Raw genomic sequence first — 19,275 nt, forward strand, 5'->3', positions numbered from 1 at the left:
TACTTCGTTTCTTGCTTCTCTATTCAACTCCGTCGAAATATCCACTCACTCTCTTATATATTAATCACCCCCAGCACACATCAGCCTTGTATTGATATTCTCCTAGTCCCTCATTTCTTAGGTCGTTTTATGGGTATCTTGGTGCCTCGTCCCTGTTGATCCTCCACCATTCAGGGAAACCCACTTTTTGGAGCACGACCCCCACTGTTTTCGACTAGCGTGCCGACCGCTCCGGCACCGACATCATAGCTTTCACATTCATTCATTTGCGTCAGAATACACTTTCCAACACTTCCAGGTTCCAAATTATAGTATATGATGATCGGAGAGGGTCGTGATGAGGCCGGTAGGCTATATGTTGGCCCTCTGCTAGAGGACGACGAACGCCTACTCAATCCCGATGCTTCCGAGGATTTCCCGCCACCCGATGTGGAATCAGGTAGCGCCCTTCCCATCTGGTTACAGGAATCGTCCAAGTCTTTTCGCTGGGGCTGGGTCCCTTTACCATTGCGAAAAGCAGGACGAGCGACTGCAGATTGGATTAAAGGGCCCGACCCGTCTCATATGCTTCTATTGAAGCCATTGTTTCCGCGCGTACAGGAACTGCCCGTCCAGTACCTTGATCGATTCTTTCCAAAGCGCAAACAGAAGCTGGTTCTCCTTTTGGTGCTATATGTATCTTGGTTTCTACCCTGGTTTTTGATTCTATTAAACTCCCGTTCCTCGGGTTACATAGAAGGATACGGACAGCTCCAGACACTCTCCTGCTCTTCTAATCTCTGGTATGTGACAGTATAGTGAGCAAAACCGTGGAATGCGACTAACTGTGACTTTCTTCTGAACTAAAGGGAATTTGATAATGGATGCGGCATGAATGGTAATGACTGCCGTCCATTCATGGAATCGACTATCGCCTTTCGTTGCCCCGCAAATTGTCGCGACACCAAATTGTTAGAGCCCCATGTTGTAGGCAACCAGACCTTCAACTACCAAGGTCTTGTCATCGGAGGCCCACAGCCGCATTCCTCGGAACCTGGAGTATACCGCGCTGATAGCTTTGTATGCCAGGCGGCGATTCATTCTGGGGTTATCTCCAACGATGGCGGCTGTGGTGTTGTACAACTCGAGGGCGCGGCTCACTCTTTCCCGGCAGTGAAACAACACGGAATCCAATCGGAATCGTTCCCTTCGACTTTCCCCAAGGCATTTAGCTTTCTGCAACTATCTTCTTCGCAAGCTAACTGTCCAGCGGATCCTCGTTGGTCTCTCCTCGGGCTTACGGCCGCTGCGATCGGAGTGCTATGGCTTTTCTGTACTTCGCCGCCTGTGCTTTTCTTTAGCACATTCTTTATCGTATTTTCCCACACGGGACTTGTGGCCGATCCGCCTTCCTATCCAGGACTTGCCGATCTTGTTTCCACGCTGTTGTCTCGGATGCTCCCCGCATCATTTGTCGTATATGTCCTATACAAATTCTGCGCTGCCCCTCTTTTGCAGCCCATCAAATCACCTATATACCAGCTTGAGAAGCTCCTTTTATACCTGCCTACGCTGTTCATCGGGGCTTTGAACAACTATACTTTCGCGCGGCTTATTCCGCTCCAGCGCCTCACGCCAATGGATATCCAACAACAACCTGGCGCGAAGCTGGCACTGGCATTTGTGATTCCCATCGTCATTACTATTGTTTTCAGCCAAGCCTGGCAGATTCGTCAGGGTGGCCTGCTACCTCGCTACCTCAAGATTTATTGCACCATGGGTCTTATGATCCTGATCCTATCGCCACTTCCGGGCCTGCGACTTCGAATTCATCATTACATTCTCGCTATATTACTTATGCCTGGAACTGCTTTCCCGACGCGCCCTTCTTTGCTCTACCAGGGATTGCTCCTTGGTCTGTTTATTAATGGCATTGCCCGTTGGGGATTTGCCTCCATCATTGAAACACCTGCAGCCTTGGGAGAATTGGCTCCTGGCCGCAGTGGAGACCATGGTTGGTGGGGATCAACCTATCCCAATATCACTGATTCTTCGGTACATATTTTCCTGCCTGGTGAGGACTCCCCTGAGACTCACCATGGAAATGGTAACATCACCTTTTCTTTGTGGGAGCATGACCGAATGTCTGAACTCGCCGTGGATGGAATTTCCATTCTGCTCAACGACGTCGAACGTTTCCGGGGTTACGTAGATGAAGACAAGCGAGGTGAATTCACATGGCATCGTCATGGTCATGATGGGTTGGAGCTGCAGCAGCCGCTCATTTTCGAACGCCGGAGCCTCCAGAAATCGTTCGACACCCAGAGCAAAATTCTTGCTGACAGTGATCCTTCCGATGTGCCTGATGATCTGTTCTTCCGGTTCGCGTTCCTGCGGGGAGCTAAGCCCGGCAATTATGGACCCACAGGTGTCTGGCGAAGTGATGGGTCTTGGGTTTCCCCAGCTGCTCCTGAATGGTAGAAACTGTGCCATATTTGTCTATGCGCTGTATTTATTTTCCTTCTCATTCGTTCTTGCTTCCTCTGCTCTTTTTCTGCTGGATAGAAGATTATACATTGGTGGTATGTGTGTGCTGGATGCGCTCTCCCCCCCTTTACATAGTGGTAGATCCTGAGGGGCGCTTTACTCACAACACTCTTTGACGAACCGACACGCCGAATGAACCTGATGAATGTCGATAGTTTTTTGAGATTTCTTGTATTTATGAAATTGACATACCGTAGAACATCCAAGTGAACTAACTGATATTATTTCAATGCTATATAGTCGGATTTTGAGTAGCGTGCACGTGATTCCCAACGCTTCTAGGCAGCACCGCTTTTATCCAATGACTTAATTTACCAATATGCCAAGCCAATTCTGGTCGAGATGTACAGAGTACGGTGTGCCTACCTTCTTTGATTAAACAGCAACATTTGAAGGCAGTGCTTCTATCATGGAACCCGAGGGCTCCGAGCACGAAGAGAGAGGGGTGCCAAGCAGCACCCTAGCTCGACGCGCGGTATGTACAGTTCTCCACCCCTTGAGGGATTTACTACAACCTCTGCCACAAGGCAAGCAGACTATCACAATATCTTGTACTGAAAATTACTCTAGTGTGATCAATGCCGCACTCGAAAAGTGAGCAAAATATCATTGCATGACATGTTTTGCAGAATTGACGGAATTGGCAGATCCGCTGCGATAAGCGCTCGCCTTGTTCAAATTGTCGCAGCTCGAGCATTGTATGCCGATCCACGGGGGAGGGTCACAAGCGGTCAGAGCCAAGAAGGCGTGTCCTCATTTCCAGTCAGTAGTAAGTATCTACCATACTCTAGCTTGATGAATTGGGAAGTTAGTCCAGTTTGTGGTAACAGAAACTCCCAGTGAGAAAAAGATAGATTTGATCGAAGGGCGACTGGGAGGCATTGAGAAAGCGTTGCAAGAGCTACTCACTGCATCGCGATCCCAAAGCTCTGTATCAATAAAATCGTTTGGCTCATCTCATCAGTCACCCTTGTCAGTTGCTCGCGTCAGTTCTCCTGCGATAAAACCTGACCATGCAGGATTGAAAGGTCCTGGATATACTTCCAACTCTGCCATTGAGCAGCATGACCCGAGTTCTGGGTTTGAGGGAAACTCTTCACTCAGTGCTCACTCATTATATGCCAGGGACTTCTTGGAGTCAGCAGTTTCGCATAGTACACCCGAGGTTTTGTCGAGTCCGAAGATCAATGAGGCGCTTTCCTCATTGCGGCAAATCGTGAAGATGCAAAATAGGCGCCGAGGGGCTGATTCAAGTTCTCAAAGGGCTCAATTTTCTAACCAAGGCAGCAAACTAGGTGATCGTTGTGATATTCGACAACTAGAACTGCCGCCGTTGCCATTTGTTCTGACAGTATTGCGAAAAGTGAAAGGTATGACTGGCATAATCAATATGAAAGAACCATGCTCATTCTCATCTTAGCAAATCCACCCTCTTCATTTGGCGGCTATCTTCCATTCTTTAACGTGGATGTCTTTATTGAGAAATGCCGCGAAGTCTACTTCTGCACCGATGATTATTCTGATGCAACATTCATTGTCACAAACTTTGGGCTGTATAATATTTTCATCGAACTTGCATATGTAGAAAAGGTGCGAACTGCCCGGGATGAGTTTCAACATTATCTGCAGATCTGCAAATACAACTTGGAAGCGGCGTTGGCGAACTTGAACATTTTAATGCCGGCAACTTTTGATTCCATCTTGGCTCTCTCTCTGGGGGTAGGTCATTTCATTTCATATGTTGACTAACGAATCATAAATTTCGTGGAAGGCTGACATTTCCACTACTTAGGCAATACATGGCATTGAAATCTCTAAGCCATTACTGGGATGGACCTTAGCTTCAACAGCAATTCATATGTGTCAAACCCTGGGCTATCATCGTATGTCCTCCATGGAACATGACCCTCCATCGGTTCAGAAACAGAAGCAAAGCATATTTTGGTCCGTGTACACTATTATGAACATGATGTCCTTGCGACTTGGCCGTGCGCCTGTTGTTCAAGAGTACGATATTGGGCTGCCTTCCCCCTTTGAAACCTTTGCCGATGGAGGAATATGGGGCAATGTATGTGCAATATGGACAATACAGGCCATCATACAAGGCAAAGTATATACCCTTCTATATAGTCCCGTTGCCTTGAATCAACCAGAAAGCCAACGAGTCTCTCACGCCCGTCGACTTGCTGCCGAGATGAAGTCGGAGATTATTGAACCTTTTGAAGTAAGCAATTTCTTTCAAACTGCATGTGCAGATTTGATACAACAGGTAGACTGACTTCAAGACAGGATATCATGTCCTCTCCGGGGGCCGAATCAGCCCTATCTGATGTAGACATGCTCTATTTTCGAACCGAGAAGGTTAGCCGATTAGCAATATTGACATTGATATATCGAGCGATCCCTGCATCAGCCGAATCCGGGTCATCAAGTACTTTCATACCAGAATGTATTGAAACAGCTCGAGCCGCATTAGAACACCACCAAGAGTGTGTTGGGTCTTTGAAAGAAGCAAGCGAAATTATGCGATGTTCATACATGCATTGGTAAGAGCGGTCACCTAAGAATTCTCTTCATCTGATCTTGTCTAATAAGAACAGGTCAATTCTTCTCTCACCTTTCGTTCCCTTCATCGTCATCTTCTGCCATGTAATCGCAACCTCCAATACCGAAGATCTCACTCGACTAGAAGATTTCATCGCTTCTCTTCGACCATTGTGCTCCTTTTCCCAATCCGTTGACCGTCTCCATACAATCTGTTCTGTCCTCGGTACCGTTGCCAGACTATATGTTGAAGCCAAAACTACAGGGAAAGTGGGAGAAGATGAAAGCCTCTTCTCTGTTGGTCAGGAGTTTGATGCTTATCTCAGTGCCCTGGGACTTGCGCCTGGAAATTTAATGATGGGTAATCAGGGATATTCTCAGTCTGATATGTTGACTATGCAAGGTGGATCCTTGGAGCCTACCTCACAAATACCTGGGCTGGCTTCACCTGTTTCTCAATCACAAAGCCAAAACCACGAGCCTTTATCTGTGACTGAGATGTCACAGTCGGCCCAACTAGGAAATTGGTTCTCTGGAAACCAGTATATGATGGGCCTTCTTGAGGAAGATGCGCTTCAATTTGGTCCTACTGGGTGATAAACACTAAATGACGGGCTTCCGTCATTCTCCGGGTTGGGATACTACAAAAAAGATACAGCGAGCATTTTCTAGAACCTAACTAGTATGCACACCCAATGATTAAGACTTTGGCAACAACTCGAATCAGGCAGTTTGGGCCGAGAGAAGTGATTTGACAGCTTCATTGTGGGGCCGCTTATAGAGCCTGCACGGTTGACACTTGGGCTGGCTGTGGTTTGCTTATTCCGTGAAGGCGCTTTGATCAGTCTTGATGAATTTCCATCATCTTATTGGCCGCTTGTATGCGCCCGTGTTTATATCTGATCGACCACGTCAGCATTACTAGTCCCTTGAATCGAAAGATCCCCCGCTCTTATCTTGAACGCTCGAATAGCAAACTCAACGCCCCAAAAAACCTCACAAATTCGCAATGCATTTCAAACGAGTAAGGGCAATGCTTTCGGGAATGCCTCAGACTGAAAGCAATGATGGTTCGAAAACAAAAATTGCCAGCTTAAAGCCAAAATCCCTTGCCAGCGATGAGCGGAAATATCAAGATGCAAACCAACAAGAGATAGTTCAGACACACCATATTATAAAATCCAATTCATCTGAAAACTCCGAGGACCTGTGGATCATAGCTGAGAGACAGCTCAAAGACGACGTAAAAACGAAACAACTTCTGGTGCGAGCTGCCGAGATCGTGAAGGGTTGGGGATTCGAGCTGGCAACGGATGGAAAGGATAGACGTCAAAAACTCGCCAAGTTTCTGGATGCCAGAGTTGTCGACTTGGAAGACAAGAAATGGACTATCGGTGACCACGGTGCATCAATAAAGGAACAAACTGCCAAGGTGTTCCAAAAAATTTTGATGCTGAAGGATGTCTTTAACACGGCTGCGTCTACGAGTCCACCAGCTGCAATAGCATGTGCAGGTGTGGCAGTTGCTCTACTGGTAACTTCCCTCAACATGAGGATACTGTGAAATATTCTAATTGGTCTGGATTTAGCTATTCATTCAAACCGTCGAGCACCAAGGCAGTCTCTTGAAAGGACTGGATGTGCTCGCTGCATTAATCCCGCGCATTTACATGCTTGAGGATCTCTACTTGAGTCCAGGTATCACACCTTCGAGCGAATTTGCAGAAAAGTTCAAGGCAGGACTCATCTCTCTGGTTTGCAAAGTTCTGGAATACCAAGCGAGAGCATTGTGCTATCTAGACAAAAACTGGATTTCACAATTCGCAAGAGACTTAGTGAAGAAACATCCCTGGGAAGAACTCTGTGAGGGGATGAAAAGCCTTGAAGAGGAATCACACAAGTTTACGATCTTGATCGATGCAGCCGAACGGAAAGCAGACCGCAAGGCCAGAGAACAGCAGCTGCAGAACACATTGGAAAAAATATCAAATTTGGCAAATTACATCAAAGCGAGATGAAAACATCAAGAGATCTCTTCGAGAACTCTATACTTGTCCATATCGAGATCGGAAAGACAGAAATGGCCATCGTGTACCTGACACCTGCGAATGGGTCACAACCCACGCTCTCTTTAGGAACTGGAAAGCAAGCCACACTTCTGCCAGTGGTCTTCTATGGATCTCTGCAGACCCAGGCTGTGGCAAATCCGTTCTTGCAAAGTATCTGGTTGATGAAGTTCTCCTTAGTACAAGGATGACGACTGTCTGCTACTTTTTCTTCAAGGACGACTTTTCCGACCAGAACAACTCTGCGAATGCGGTTGCAAGTCTTCTACGTCAAGCTCTCATGGCTCGACCCTCTCTTTTTACCAATACAATATTAGAGAAGTTTGAAACTGATGGCCAACAACTCCTTGGTTCTTTCCAGAGCCTGTGGGATTTATTCATTGATGTAGCAGCAAATGAAAATACTGGCGAAATAGTTTGCGTGGTTGACGCTTTGGATGAGTGTCGGGACGAGGACCGTCTTCCCTTTATTCAAGCTATAAGCAGACTTTATTTGGAGGAAAACCCCAAATCAAAGTCCAATCTGAAATTTCTAGTCACTAGTCGACCATACGGACACATTCGCAGTGTATTTCACGCCTTGGAGACAAATTTACCGACAATTAATTTGAGTGGTGAAGATGAAATCGAAGTGGAGAAAATATCAAACGAGATTGATCTCGTGGTCACAAGTCGAGTCCAAGAGATTGCGCACATAAAATCCCTCGAGGACAGAGAATGCATCTTTCTCCAGGAACAACTGAAAAAGATTAGCAACAGAACATATCTCTGTGTCAGTTTAACCCTTGAATTCATTGAGAAAACGCCAGGTTTCACTAGAGGAAATGTTCGACGAGTTATACACAATGAAATACCGCTCGACGTGGACGAGGCCTATGAAAAGATACTAAATAGAAGTCCAAATCATGCCAAGGCAAAAAGATTACTTCACATTGTCACTGCTGCAAAGCGTCCATTATCTCTAGATGAGATGTCTCTTGCCCTGGCCTTCCGGCCTGGGAACGCTGACCAGGCTTATGACGATATCATCGATGAGATGGAACCAGTCGAGCGTCTCAGAACGTCGTTACGAGATCTTTGTGGGCTTCTTTTGACCGTCGTTGACCAAAAGGTTTACCTTCTTCATCAGACCGTCAAGGAATTCCTGGTCAGAAATTCCGCACTCGACATCATCGAAACATCAAATCTTTGGAAGCATTCCATTTCTCCTAAAGATTCAAGTCGAGTCCTCGCGGATATAGGCGCATGGCTTCTCTGCATGCATGAGGGGCTGAGTATTTTGAGATCGCTTTACGAATACTTTGTTGAATTCTGGCCAGTTCACTTTCGTGAATCTTGTGTCAGGAAAGAAGATCCTCTTGTTGTATTGGCAACTCAGTTATGCGATTCGACGATCATGGAATCTGCGAGGTTTCACGAATTTTGGAACTCCATGGGACAACTTCGATTTTATTATGACCACATGCAAGGTGACTTTCCGCTTGGAGTCTCAATATTGATATGCGCGTCGTATTTTGGACTTTCTGCGGTTGTTGAGAGTATTCTTGACAGCAGTGAGGTGAATATCAATGAAAAAGATCTCACATGGCAAAGAATACCCATGGGCTGGGCAGCAGAAAAGGGTTACGATGACATAGTCAAAATGTTTCTGGAGACTGGTAAGGTCGAATTTGGTGCAGTTGACCGTACTCAAGCATCACCATTGTTATGTGCGGCTAGAAGTGGACACACAAAAGTTGTTAAAGTTCTTCTTAGTTGGTGGTCAGATGACGTGGACTGGCCAGATGCGAAGGGACATACACCTCTCCTCTACGTAGCAGCTCTTGATTTTTATGGAGTAGTAAAACTACTCTTGGAGACCAAGAAGGTGGATGTCGATTCGGTTATTAGCGGTAAAAGAGCCCTTGATGTGGCTTGTGAGAACGAGCATCAGGAGGTTGTCAGGCTGCTCCTTAAAACCGGGAACGCAAGCGCCGACAGAATCCCTGGTCACCACCATTCACCACTACATATCGCATTGATAAACAAGCGTGAAGCTATCGCCATATTGCTTCTGGAGACTGGTCGTACTGATCCAAATCAAAAATGCGGGGATGAGCAAACACCACTCCATTATGCCGCACAGTCTGGACTAGAGACCGTGGTGAAATGGCTGCTTGATAGTGGTAAAGTGAGCGTTGATTCAAAAGACCGAAACGGTAAAACACCTCTCCATTTTGCTGCACAATCTGGAAATGAAAACATTGTGAAAATGCTTGTCGACACTGGAGAAATAGATGATATCGACTTGAAAGGTTATAAGGACAGTTCACCACTGTGGCTCGCGGCTTCTGAGGGCCATGCAAGTGTTATGAAGTTTCTCTTGAGCACTGGAAAAGTCGACCCCGACTCGAGGTGTTACCTGAATGGTTCGCCGCTTCTTACAGCGGCAGCTCAGGGACATGTGTCAATCGTCAAGTTGCTTCTAGATACGAAGGCCGTGGTAGTTGACGCAAAGGAGTCAACAGAGCAGCGTAGAGGTTTATCTATAGCTGCACAACATGGACACACGGATATAGTCAAGTTGCTCTTAGAGACTGGGGAAGTCGACGTTGAAACAAGAGATCTTCGACACGGGCGCACTCCACTCTTATGGGCAATTTGGAATGAACCATGTTTCCCAGAACAAGGATCTGTGGTTCGCATGCTCATTGAAATTGGGGAAGCAGACGTGAACGCACGAGACTCTGTGGGTCTGACGGCACTATTGCTTGCAATCGATAGAAATAGCGCAGAGGTTGTCAAATTTCTACTTGAGACTGGTCGAGTAGATGTGAATGCTCGAGGCTATCGTGATCGTACACCATTCGGTATGGCAGTTTTCATTGGACAACGTGAGATTATGAAGCGTCTACTAAGCACTGGAAAAGTTGAAGTTGACACACCATTCAACGATGGGCTCATTCCTCTGTTGTGGCTAGCGAAATGTGGATTCGAAGACATCATTCAGTTGCTAATCAGTGATTGCGGAGCAAACTGCAATGCACGAGCTCCTGCAGGAGATACTGCACTATCAATAGCAGCCTCCAATGGACATCCCAAGGTAGTCGAGTTTCTACTTGATACTGGCAAATTCGATGCGAACTCAAGAAATGACTTTGGCGAGACAGCACTGTCACTCGCAAGCCGCAATGGCCACCACGATGTGGTGAAGGTCCTGCTTGACACAGGAGATTTTGAGTCAAAGCCTGAAGTATCAACCTCAGATCAATCTTGAGCGCCTGATTGACAGCAAATCCAGAATGCAAATATATCACCCAAAGTTTCAGCCTGAAAAACAGGGCAACATTGAAAAGATCTTGTTCCAAGTTTACGTGACACGTAAATTATATTTCAATCTCCCACGTTCCTCCAACCTGAACATCTGAAGGTTGAAAGTGCTCCTTCTTTCTTCTTATCTCCATTTCATCTGTAGTCCAACTAGAACATACAGATCGGTACACGTGCAGACAAGTGTCCATCTTGAAAAAATCACGCATTGGGTCCAGACCCACTTATACTAAGTGGAGGTCCTTGAGGGTAAGAGTTTTACATTGATCAGAGGATTCAGAGCCGTATTCGCATCGCCGCGCCTGACGCCGGACTCACAGCTTCAATCTAGACCTTGCCCAGGTGCGAACAGTCCGGAAATCGGTTCACTTCCGATCAGAAAGGGGCTCATCATGATTTCTTGGACATGCCGAATAACGTCAGTGTGGTCAGTCTCCACATCGAATAGACTAGCCTAGATGACCCTCCAGGGCTGAAATGACTAAACATTTGAAATTACTACGAACAGAAGGAGGTTCCGGATAGTATAGCTATTTTCATAGTTGCTTAGATCTTGGCAATGTGATTATTCAAGTTTCAAGTTCTCATCAATAATGGCTTCTATAATCTCCTGGTTTGCAAAAACCGAGCTCACCCCGTGTCCTAAGGAGTAGTTTTAACTTGAAGTTCATGTAAAAGCCAATAGCCTAGATTGACAGACTATCAAAGTCATGCCTTTACCTTTAATGCTACCTGCTCGGTTATTATCGGTCAGCGCCTGGTTGCCTAGTACCTCTACCTTGCGTTGAGTACATGTATGGGTACCTCTCTCAGTACCTACTACTCTGCCTACTAGGTAGTAGCCTTAGAAATCTCTATAAAACATTTGAAGTTGTGATTCAAGTTGTGATGTAGTAATCCATGTCTGGTGTACACAATTACTTGGCCGAGCAGGTGGCGGTATTGCATGTATAGGAGGCATACAAATTGAGCCTAAATAGACACAAGATCACAGCCCTGCCCAGGTGGAGGTGATCATGATGTTCATTTAACAAATCTCACAATTCAATTCCGTCGCATGGGACTTCCTTTTTCAGGTTCAAATTTTCCTTAAGAACCACTCGTCGGACCTATATACTGGATACAAGGCAGTGAAAGGTTCCTTTTTAAGGTTCCGCCAAACGCTTTAACTAGGTAATTTATCCTGAATGCGATGAAATGCTTAAGGAGCTCCGACGGTGTACATCTGCATCATGATCCTAATGCTTACGCCATCAGACAGAGTGATCTCGAATGCTATCATCCCCATAATTACCAAAATGAGACTGATCACGCAAACCCCAAGAATCCCATCAGTGATGCCAATAATTGCGTTTTCAGATTTCGACTATGCTAATCGAAATTAGCACTTAGACACCACTAATTACACTCTATTTCCATCACATGACAGATATACTCATTCATGCAATGATGCAATAGTGCCGAGAACACCATAGATACGAAACTGTGCCTGACAACCAGCATACGTCTCTTCAGTGGGAGTCTGTGCCCTCCGACGATCCGAAATGCACACCTCTCCGACCACTGGCAAGCGACGGCGAAACCACCAATCTAAAAAAAAAAAATGCCCAGGAGAGTATCATATCCCGCAAGGCTACCACCTAACACCGCCATCTAAACTACCTAATGCAGTCTAGGGAGGTTGAAAGCAAATGCCGGCGGGGACAAAGCTCACCGGAGCGACGCCATCAAGATTCAAGGGGGCTGGGTGAGCAAGGCGTGATATGCTCACATGCCTCTCTTCCTCATTGAAACGAGGCCAAAAGAGTAGAGAAGATCATTATGGGCGGTAGTGGTAGTACAAGTGCAAGCGCAATGACTCGCCAGAGAACTCCATCGAACCATTCGGGGATTCCCACGTCCGCGGAGATCTTGCCGCCGAGGGGGGGTAAGAAGCCACCAAGTGGGGAATAGGAGGAAAACGCGTTGTTTTATTTTGTTTTTTCTTCTTTTCTGGGGTCACCGCATTTTGTTCGGCCCTTGCGCCATTATTCATGATGTTTGAGGTGTCATTAATTGTACTTCTTCATGGAATGACGTATTTTGATTTTCTGTGCATTTTGGAGGTTCCCTGTAACATCGACATCGATGATCCTTGAAAGTGCAATTAGATTTCTCCTCGGAGCAGACCGTACACAAAGGTACTTAACTCGGAATCCTCGGCCGACTCTTCAATAGCTTGGGTCGATTAAAATTTGCGGGGATTAGGGTGATGCTAGGATGCATGGACCAAGGTCCAGTAATTATGACATCCGGAGACTTTGCCTACTTTTGTATAGCTCACCTATAGGAAAACATCCAGAAGCCATAAGGAGGTGGTAGCTGCGTTCTGCACAGTGGGGCGTACCTTTCTGAGATGTTGCTGCTTTTATGTCATGCAGCTGGAGATCCCTAAGAGTAAATGTCAGTCTGGAGAGGGTTCTCATGGGGGGGCCTTTATTAAGCACTCAGTATTGTTGTTAGCGCCAACTTCAAGTTGACTATGATAGTATTTGCTTCATGATTTTAATCTGATAATGCGCACGTCCAGTTGAGATCGATTTGTTTATATTTATTTTTGTTTCTGTTTTTGCTCTTCCCTTTTCCCAATCCACTGTTTTCACTCAACATACGTTGTCAGTAATCCATTCGCCCGATTACTGCTAAGAATGCACATGCGGTTAGAGGAGCTTTAGTTTGAGACAAATCCACAAAATTGAAAAGCAATAGGAGAAAGAAATTAAACTGGAAACTCACCTGCATTAGCTCATCCACATTGTGGAGACTGTCCGCTGTCAAATCTGCCATATAGAGATTCATCGTCGGAGATAGCCGTGGCAAAGATTGAGCGGACATCTGATTGTCAAATTCTCCGAGGAGGGAAACCCCATAATTTGTTCTAGAAAATATCAGTATTTATCTCGATTTAAGAAATGGATTCAAAATTTTGCTCACCTTGATAGTCGTTCCAAGTGAACGGATCGCAGGGCATGGTAGAATCGGCATACAAGCCAAACTGAGAAACAAGGGCGCTATTTCCAGGTGTTTGCCCATGATGTTGTAAATTAGCATCCGAGTCACCTCTCCCTCCTAGTCCCAGTATAAGACTCAGATGCTCTGCAGCCTTTTGAGCCTCACGAGATCCAGGGCTCCAACGCAGCCAAATGGGGTATATGCTATGCAGTAAGTCGTAGATCTTTGTGGTCATTTCATTATCTGAAAGACCCTCTGGAGCTTTCTTGGATAGTTGAACATAGTAGCAGAGAATACTCATCCCGAGTAGAAAGACAAATCGGCTGAGCGACGTCAACATCCACCGAACTGGATACAACATACCATCCGACTGCGTTTCATCGTCTAGTAATTTTTGAAATTCAACTATTTGGATGGCTGCTTGGATGCATGCTTTTATCGAGTATTCATATTCCCCATTATCATATGCCGAACCCAGATACTTCCGATGCAGCCAGATCGTCATGCGCGGGATAGATAGCTGGAGCCAAATGCGCTGCATGACAATATGAGGTGGCACCGTCAATGACTGACTGAGAGGTTGCCATTGAAAAATAGGTGGGAGCAATTCATTGGCCTCTTGAAGGTTGCCGTCCAGTCTCATGACTTCTGCGTATGAATGCTCTTGAGTGTTTGCAAGTAGATCGCTGACTTGTCCACTTATATGATCAATTCGATTCCTTGCTATGAGGTAAAGAACGGGGGTGATATCGTTCTCTGATCTGGATGGTGGCATCTCAGTAGTAGTTTCGTCGAAGTCTGAATCAATGAGATTCAATGGTTCGATTGTATCACACTGGTGTAACTTGAGGAGACGTGGAAATCCCATCTGACTTGATAGACGGAGATCCATCTGCACTATGACAGCCCATACGCGACGTCTCATTTCCGCATCAAAGAGTGATATCTTTGGAAAGTTTTGAGGATCTCGATGGTATCCGCGACTCAGGGCAAGCTGCAAAATTATACCCATTACTAGCCACGCGCCAATGTCTGCATCTTTGCATAAAAGCAGCTCAAGGGTGATGTAGTGAATAAGGGTCTCCAGAATATATTTTGTGCCCTTGGTAAACTCGCCGAGGACAAGGCAATGAACTATTCTCTCACGGAAATTGGAAATTCGGATTAAAGCTTCAGCCTCTGGGGTATCCTCTATCAACTGCTGGTGTTGTGTTGAAAGAGCCATCATGCTGAATAAAAGGCCAAGCCATAGCAAAGATGCGGAAGCGGGATCTTGCCAGAAGTTTTCATACTGAACATCCGGTTAGCTCTAAAAAAGATTGAAGCGAGGATCCAGCACGTACCTGCTTGAGGAAATGACCACTATGTATCACAGGTATTGGTGCGCTATTTTGAAGATTGAAGTATCGTGCCACTATGCGATCCGTCACTGACCGAGGAGGTATCGAGGCCAGAATCTCCGCTTTTGTTGTGTGAACAGGTTGGTATAGAAGAAGAGGGCCAGGGCTGCGATAGGGAGCCGGGTCACTATTGGCCAGCATCCTTGCCTCTTCTTCCTTTTCGTAATGATCCTTGAGCTCGGAAATGCTGTCAAGAACAGCAGACCAATGGATGCTTCCGACATAGTTTGCACCATGAGAGTGGTGGCGCATACTACCGTACTCTGACGAAGCGGGTGAGTGCGCAGAAGGCTGATCGTGATCTTTTTCGTGGGTCAAAGATGCGTTCATCGGAGGAGACATTGTGTGGCTATCGGTAGAAGCCATTGGAGTCATCATGCCTGGACCTTCAGGCACAATACTTGGTGACTCTTTTGTTGTACCTTGATTGAGACTGGTCGGGATATCCGTCGCTCCTACATCTGGACGGACTGCTGGCACGCGCGAGTTATGAGGCTGCTGGGCAAGCGATCGAACTAAGCTCTCAAGCTGCTCAATGCGATCACCGACGCTCACCTTATTTTGGCGTTGCGGGCCTGGTGTGTACCTGCATGAGTGGCCGATGCCCTTGTTTGTACAGGTGTTGCATGGCATCTGTCTGTCACATCGCACTCTTCATGCTCAATGCTCTCATAAGTATGTGCCCAGTAGCTATCAATATGTAGTATGAGTGGAAATACATACTTGCGAGCTCTGCAAAATGTACATGACAGTATTGACTTCTCTCTTCGACGGTCCCGTAATCGCTGCGACACATCTGCTGCGGAGCCATTATGCAGTATCGAGGGTTCCATAGTTTTCGAATAAATTGACGGTGATAATTCACTAGCAGTTTTCGATGCAGGGAGACCAAGTGGGTCCGTTAAGTTCCCTTGTTCTTTGCTTTTTTCTTGCGGTGGAACCGTGGTGAGGTCACTGAGGTGGCGAGAGCTTCAGCCAAAGACAACGAAGGAGATCAATCGGATAGCCTGAAATAAGTGATTGTGAGTTGAATATTCAAAATCGGGGTTCTTCGTCTAGTTCATGGGTGGATTCTCGATCAACTGAGACAACGGAGCATTTGACGAGGTCAAGGATAAAGTAACGGAGCAATCGACGGAGCTTATTTTAACCCATCAAATGGGGGCCAAATTAGGGACTACATCTCACAGTCCCATTCACAATGCTCATGGCTATTACCCTCAATATTATAAAAAAAAATTGTATTGAATTATCATACCAAGATACTGTCCATAATAAAAATGAGATCTCAACATAATCCGTCGTTTAGAACCAGTGTGAGATGTATAATCACGTATAGTCTGATAACGGAGCAAGTTTCGGACCAAAGACTCCAGCTATATGATCAGTTCTGATATTCATCCTCCGTGTCTATGTCCCGATGTATCCCCTTTCTCCGTCTAGCTAATTATCATATAAAATCAATGTATTCACTTGAATTGAAATAAATCACTATGTTCCTCCCCTTTTGCTATTGTATTCTCATAATCCTCCTATTGATCTTAGATTCAGTGCAATCATTCATGAACATGCTAGGTAACAAAGGCACGCCTGACATCGCAACAAAAGCCAATTTCAACGGACATGAAATCCCACACTTGAACCCTACAAACTTCGATGCAGACAAGGACATCGAAAATAATTCAGTTGATAAGAAGACCACCAATACCAATGACCAAAACATCGTCGACTGGGATGGACCTGACGACCCTCAAAATCCTCGAAACTGGTCCAAAAAACAGAAAACATTCAACGTGATACTCATCAGCGCATCAGTTCTATACTGTAACCTTGCAACAACAATGTTTTCGCCAGGTGCCAACATCATGGAAAAGGAATTCGGTTACGACAATTCGACAATCGAGACCTTAACAGTTACCATTGCCTCACTTGGATTTGCGATCGGACCACTATTTATTGCGCCTCTCTCTGAGGTTTTCGGACGTTTGCCTATCTACCGCGTTGCATGTATCTGCTATATGGGATTTACAGTCGGATGTGCACGCAGTACCAATGTTGCTGAATTTCTTGTCTTCCGGTTGTTGACAGGATTTGCAGCCTCTCCATTTATGACGACTGGGGGTGGTACAATTGCAGATTTATTGGATAAGAAAGAAAGAGGTGCTGCTATGGCAATGTTTACTTCAGGGCCTCTTATTGGGCCGGTACTTGGACCTATTGTTGGAGGGTTTGTGACCCAAGATCTTGGTTGGAGATGGTCATTTTATCTGATTCTCATGCTGGTGAGCCTCTATATCTCAACTTTTACTGAGGGGCACGATGAAGCTAACAGAGCATCTTCTTTTCTCAATAGGCCGGCGCCGTCTCCATCGTTGGATTTATCTTCATGCGTGAAACATCTGCCTTGGTGATTCTGAAGGCTAAAGCTGTTCGTCTCCGCAAGGAAACTGGAAGCTCCAACTTTCATGCGGCTGGCGATAAACAAATCCCAATTAAGAAGCTTGTCACGCACGCTTTGAAACGTCCAATCAAGATTCTCGTCACCTCGCCACTCGTTCTCCTTGCTGCAATCTACCTTGCCTTTATTTTCAGCGTGATCATGCTTTTCTTCTCCACGTTCCCGGGTGTCTATGAAGATACATACGGCTGGAGCGTGGGGGTAACTGGTTTAGCATACATTGGGATCGGAATCGGCTGCGCGATTTCTATATTCACTTTTGGCAAGTTTAGCGATCGGATAGTACGAGGCAAGAACTCGGACTCGACGAACAAACAGAAATACCGTGCCGAGCGACGAATGATCCTGGTGATGTATTTCTGTTTTCTTGTACCCATTTGGGCTATTCATTTATGGATGGACTGCCTATTATCAGGTCCACTGGATTGCGCCCATCATTGGGACTGGGATCACGGGGATGGGGATAGTGATGATCACTTCTTCATGTCAAACGTATGTGATTGATCTCTTTGGGCCTCAGGCTGCAGCTTCTGCTCTTAGTGCTATTACTTTGCTGCGGAATATGTCTGGGGCTTGTCTTCCTCTTGCTGCTTCTTCGCTTTATGATAAGCTTGGTTTGGGTTGGGGGAATAGTGTGTTGGCTTTTATTGCTCTGGGATTTACTGTGGTGCCTTTTGTGTTTTATTTTTATGGTGAGAGGTTGCGAGAAAGGTTTCCTGTGAAGGTGTAGTCGTAATAGTGGCCGTGGCGGGTTCTATAGATAGAGTGGGTATTTGGGGCATTGTCAAATGATCAAGTTTGCTCTACTATTTTTATCTCAATTTCAAGTCTAATATTAGATAAAATTGAGACAATCATCTGAATTTATTTATTTGATATTGTAAATAAGATCATATTATTTCGAATTGAACTGTAGATCAATGCAATATCTACACTGTAGCCCTGGAGTGCATTTTATTGAGGATGATGAGTCAGCCATAATATGGCGTGCTCTCATTTACTCTCATTTACTCTGACTTCATTTCACTCAAAAGCGGCAAGAGATAGATACTAAAGGGGAAAGGGAACCCCCCAGGTACCCCAACTTGAAGATACATCGCATACCAGATACAAGTATATTCGTACACCTCGTACAGTACAACGTATATCGCGTAGCCTAGGCCGGGCTGAAGGCGTGCGCTGGCCACGCCCACCTTGTCCACCTGATCAAGAAAAAAAAATCCACGAAACTTCCAACCATTCAAAGATTCCACCAGGGGCATGAGAGTGAAAAAAGTGACTACAAGGACTCCATAAAAAGAATTTGATCAACGCCAATTGGAAGGAAAGGAATCCACATCCTAGGACCACGTGAGCGAGCCCCTGACAGGTTGTTGGTGGAACAGTTGCTTGCATATACAAAATTTGGAGACTCTTACTCCGTTACCTTCCAGCTCTGGAGGGCTTTGCTCATTCACCTCCCTATTTATCTCATCGTGCGTGATTTATTTGTGGTTCTTTAATGGGACTCCACGACTTGGCGTTAGCTTAACCTTTAACCGGACATTTTATTTTTTATTTTTTATTTTTTTTAAATTTGTTTTCTTTTCTTTTACACTATAAGTAACTGACAATGGGGCCGTCCCGATGGCCGATTCAGGATCTTCCCGTCTAACTGGTGCCGACAAGGTGCCGATTTTACGTAAAGAATTAAAATGCGCGAGAACCCAGACCCCCCCGAATGTTTTATGGACGATGGTGTCATGGTTCTTTTAGATTCTTTTTATGGATTTTACATTTTTTACCATTTTTACCATTTTACAATTTTTTTTTCTCATTTTTTTTTATATAGCTCATTGTACTATATACTACCTATACACTACCTATAATCTTATCTTATCCCTCCTCCGCGTTTCCCTCGGAACCAAAAATCTTCTGATCCAAAAAATCTCCAACTCTGGAAATCATTCAAAGAATTTTCATTCTCCTTTTTCTCTCTCCT

The 19,275-nt window shown here is 45.5% G+C and overlaps 6 protein-coding genes across 6 annotated transcripts; 5 read left to right on the forward strand and 1 right to left on the reverse strand.

The window, feature by feature from the left end:
- Positions 1 to 318: 318 nt before the first annotated feature.
- N7483_000983 (LCCL domain-containing protein) lies at positions 319 to 2,460 on the forward strand (the record flags this gene model as incomplete). The annotated part of the gene is made up of 2 exons (XM_057084421.1): positions 319 to 782; positions 849 to 2,460. 2 exons carry the CDS (start codon positions 319 to 321, stop codon positions 2,458 to 2,460), a joined length of 2,076 nt encoding a protein of 691 aa, XP_056950570.1.
- Positions 2,461 to 2,935: 475 nt separating this feature from the next.
- On the forward strand, positions 2,936 to 5,667 carry N7483_000984 (uncharacterized protein; the record flags this gene model as incomplete). Its single annotated transcript, XM_057084422.1, has 7 exons — positions 2,936 to 3,120; positions 3,174 to 3,295; positions 3,357 to 3,896; positions 3,947 to 4,245; positions 4,319 to 4,750; positions 4,816 to 5,072; positions 5,127 to 5,667. 7 exons carry the CDS (start codon positions 2,936 to 2,938, stop codon positions 5,665 to 5,667), a joined length of 2,376 nt encoding a protein of 791 aa, XP_056950571.1.
- Positions 5,668 to 6,079: 412 nt separating this feature from the next.
- On the forward strand, positions 6,080 to 7,088 carry N7483_000985 (uncharacterized protein; the record flags this gene model as incomplete). The annotated part of the gene is made up of 2 exons (XM_057084423.1): positions 6,080 to 6,604; positions 6,660 to 7,088. The coding sequence occupies 2 exons, from the start codon at positions 6,080 to 6,082 to the stop codon at positions 7,086 to 7,088; spliced, it is 954 nt and encodes a 317-aa protein (XP_056950572.1).
- Positions 6,988 to 10,392, forward strand: N7483_000986 (ankyrin repeat domain-containing protein; the record flags this gene model as incomplete). The annotated part of the gene is made up of 1 exon (XM_057084424.1): positions 6,988 to 10,392. The coding sequence occupies one exon, from the start codon at positions 6,988 to 6,990 to the stop codon at positions 10,390 to 10,392; it is 3,405 nt and encodes a 1,134-aa protein (XP_056950573.1).
- Positions 10,393 to 13,389: 2,997 nt separating this feature from the next.
- N7483_000987 (fungal specific transcription factor domain-containing protein) lies at positions 13,390 to 15,178 on the reverse strand (the record flags this gene model as incomplete). The annotated part of the gene is made up of 3 exons (XM_057084425.1): positions 13,390 to 14,727; positions 14,780 to 14,798; positions 14,871 to 15,178. 3 exons carry the CDS (start codon positions 15,176 to 15,178, stop codon positions 13,390 to 13,392), a joined length of 1,665 nt encoding a protein of 554 aa, XP_056950574.1.
- Positions 15,179 to 16,404: 1,226 nt separating this feature from the next.
- N7483_000988 (MFS general substrate transporter) lies at positions 16,405 to 18,024 on the forward strand (the record flags this gene model as incomplete). Its single annotated transcript, XM_057084426.1, has 3 exons — positions 16,405 to 17,118; positions 17,190 to 17,786; positions 17,815 to 18,024. 3 exons carry the CDS (start codon positions 16,405 to 16,407, stop codon positions 18,022 to 18,024), a joined length of 1,521 nt encoding a protein of 506 aa, XP_056950575.1.
- Positions 18,025 to 19,275: the final 1,251 nt, after the last annotated feature.

This window comes from Penicillium malachiteum (assembly GCF_028827825.1).
Source record: "Penicillium malachiteum strain IBT 17515 chromosome Unknown utg000001l:1.0-8184562.0:1.0-8186909.0, whole genome shotgun sequence".
Classification (NCBI taxonomy): Eukaryota; Fungi; Ascomycota; class Eurotiomycetes; order Eurotiales; family Aspergillaceae; genus Penicillium; species Penicillium malachiteum.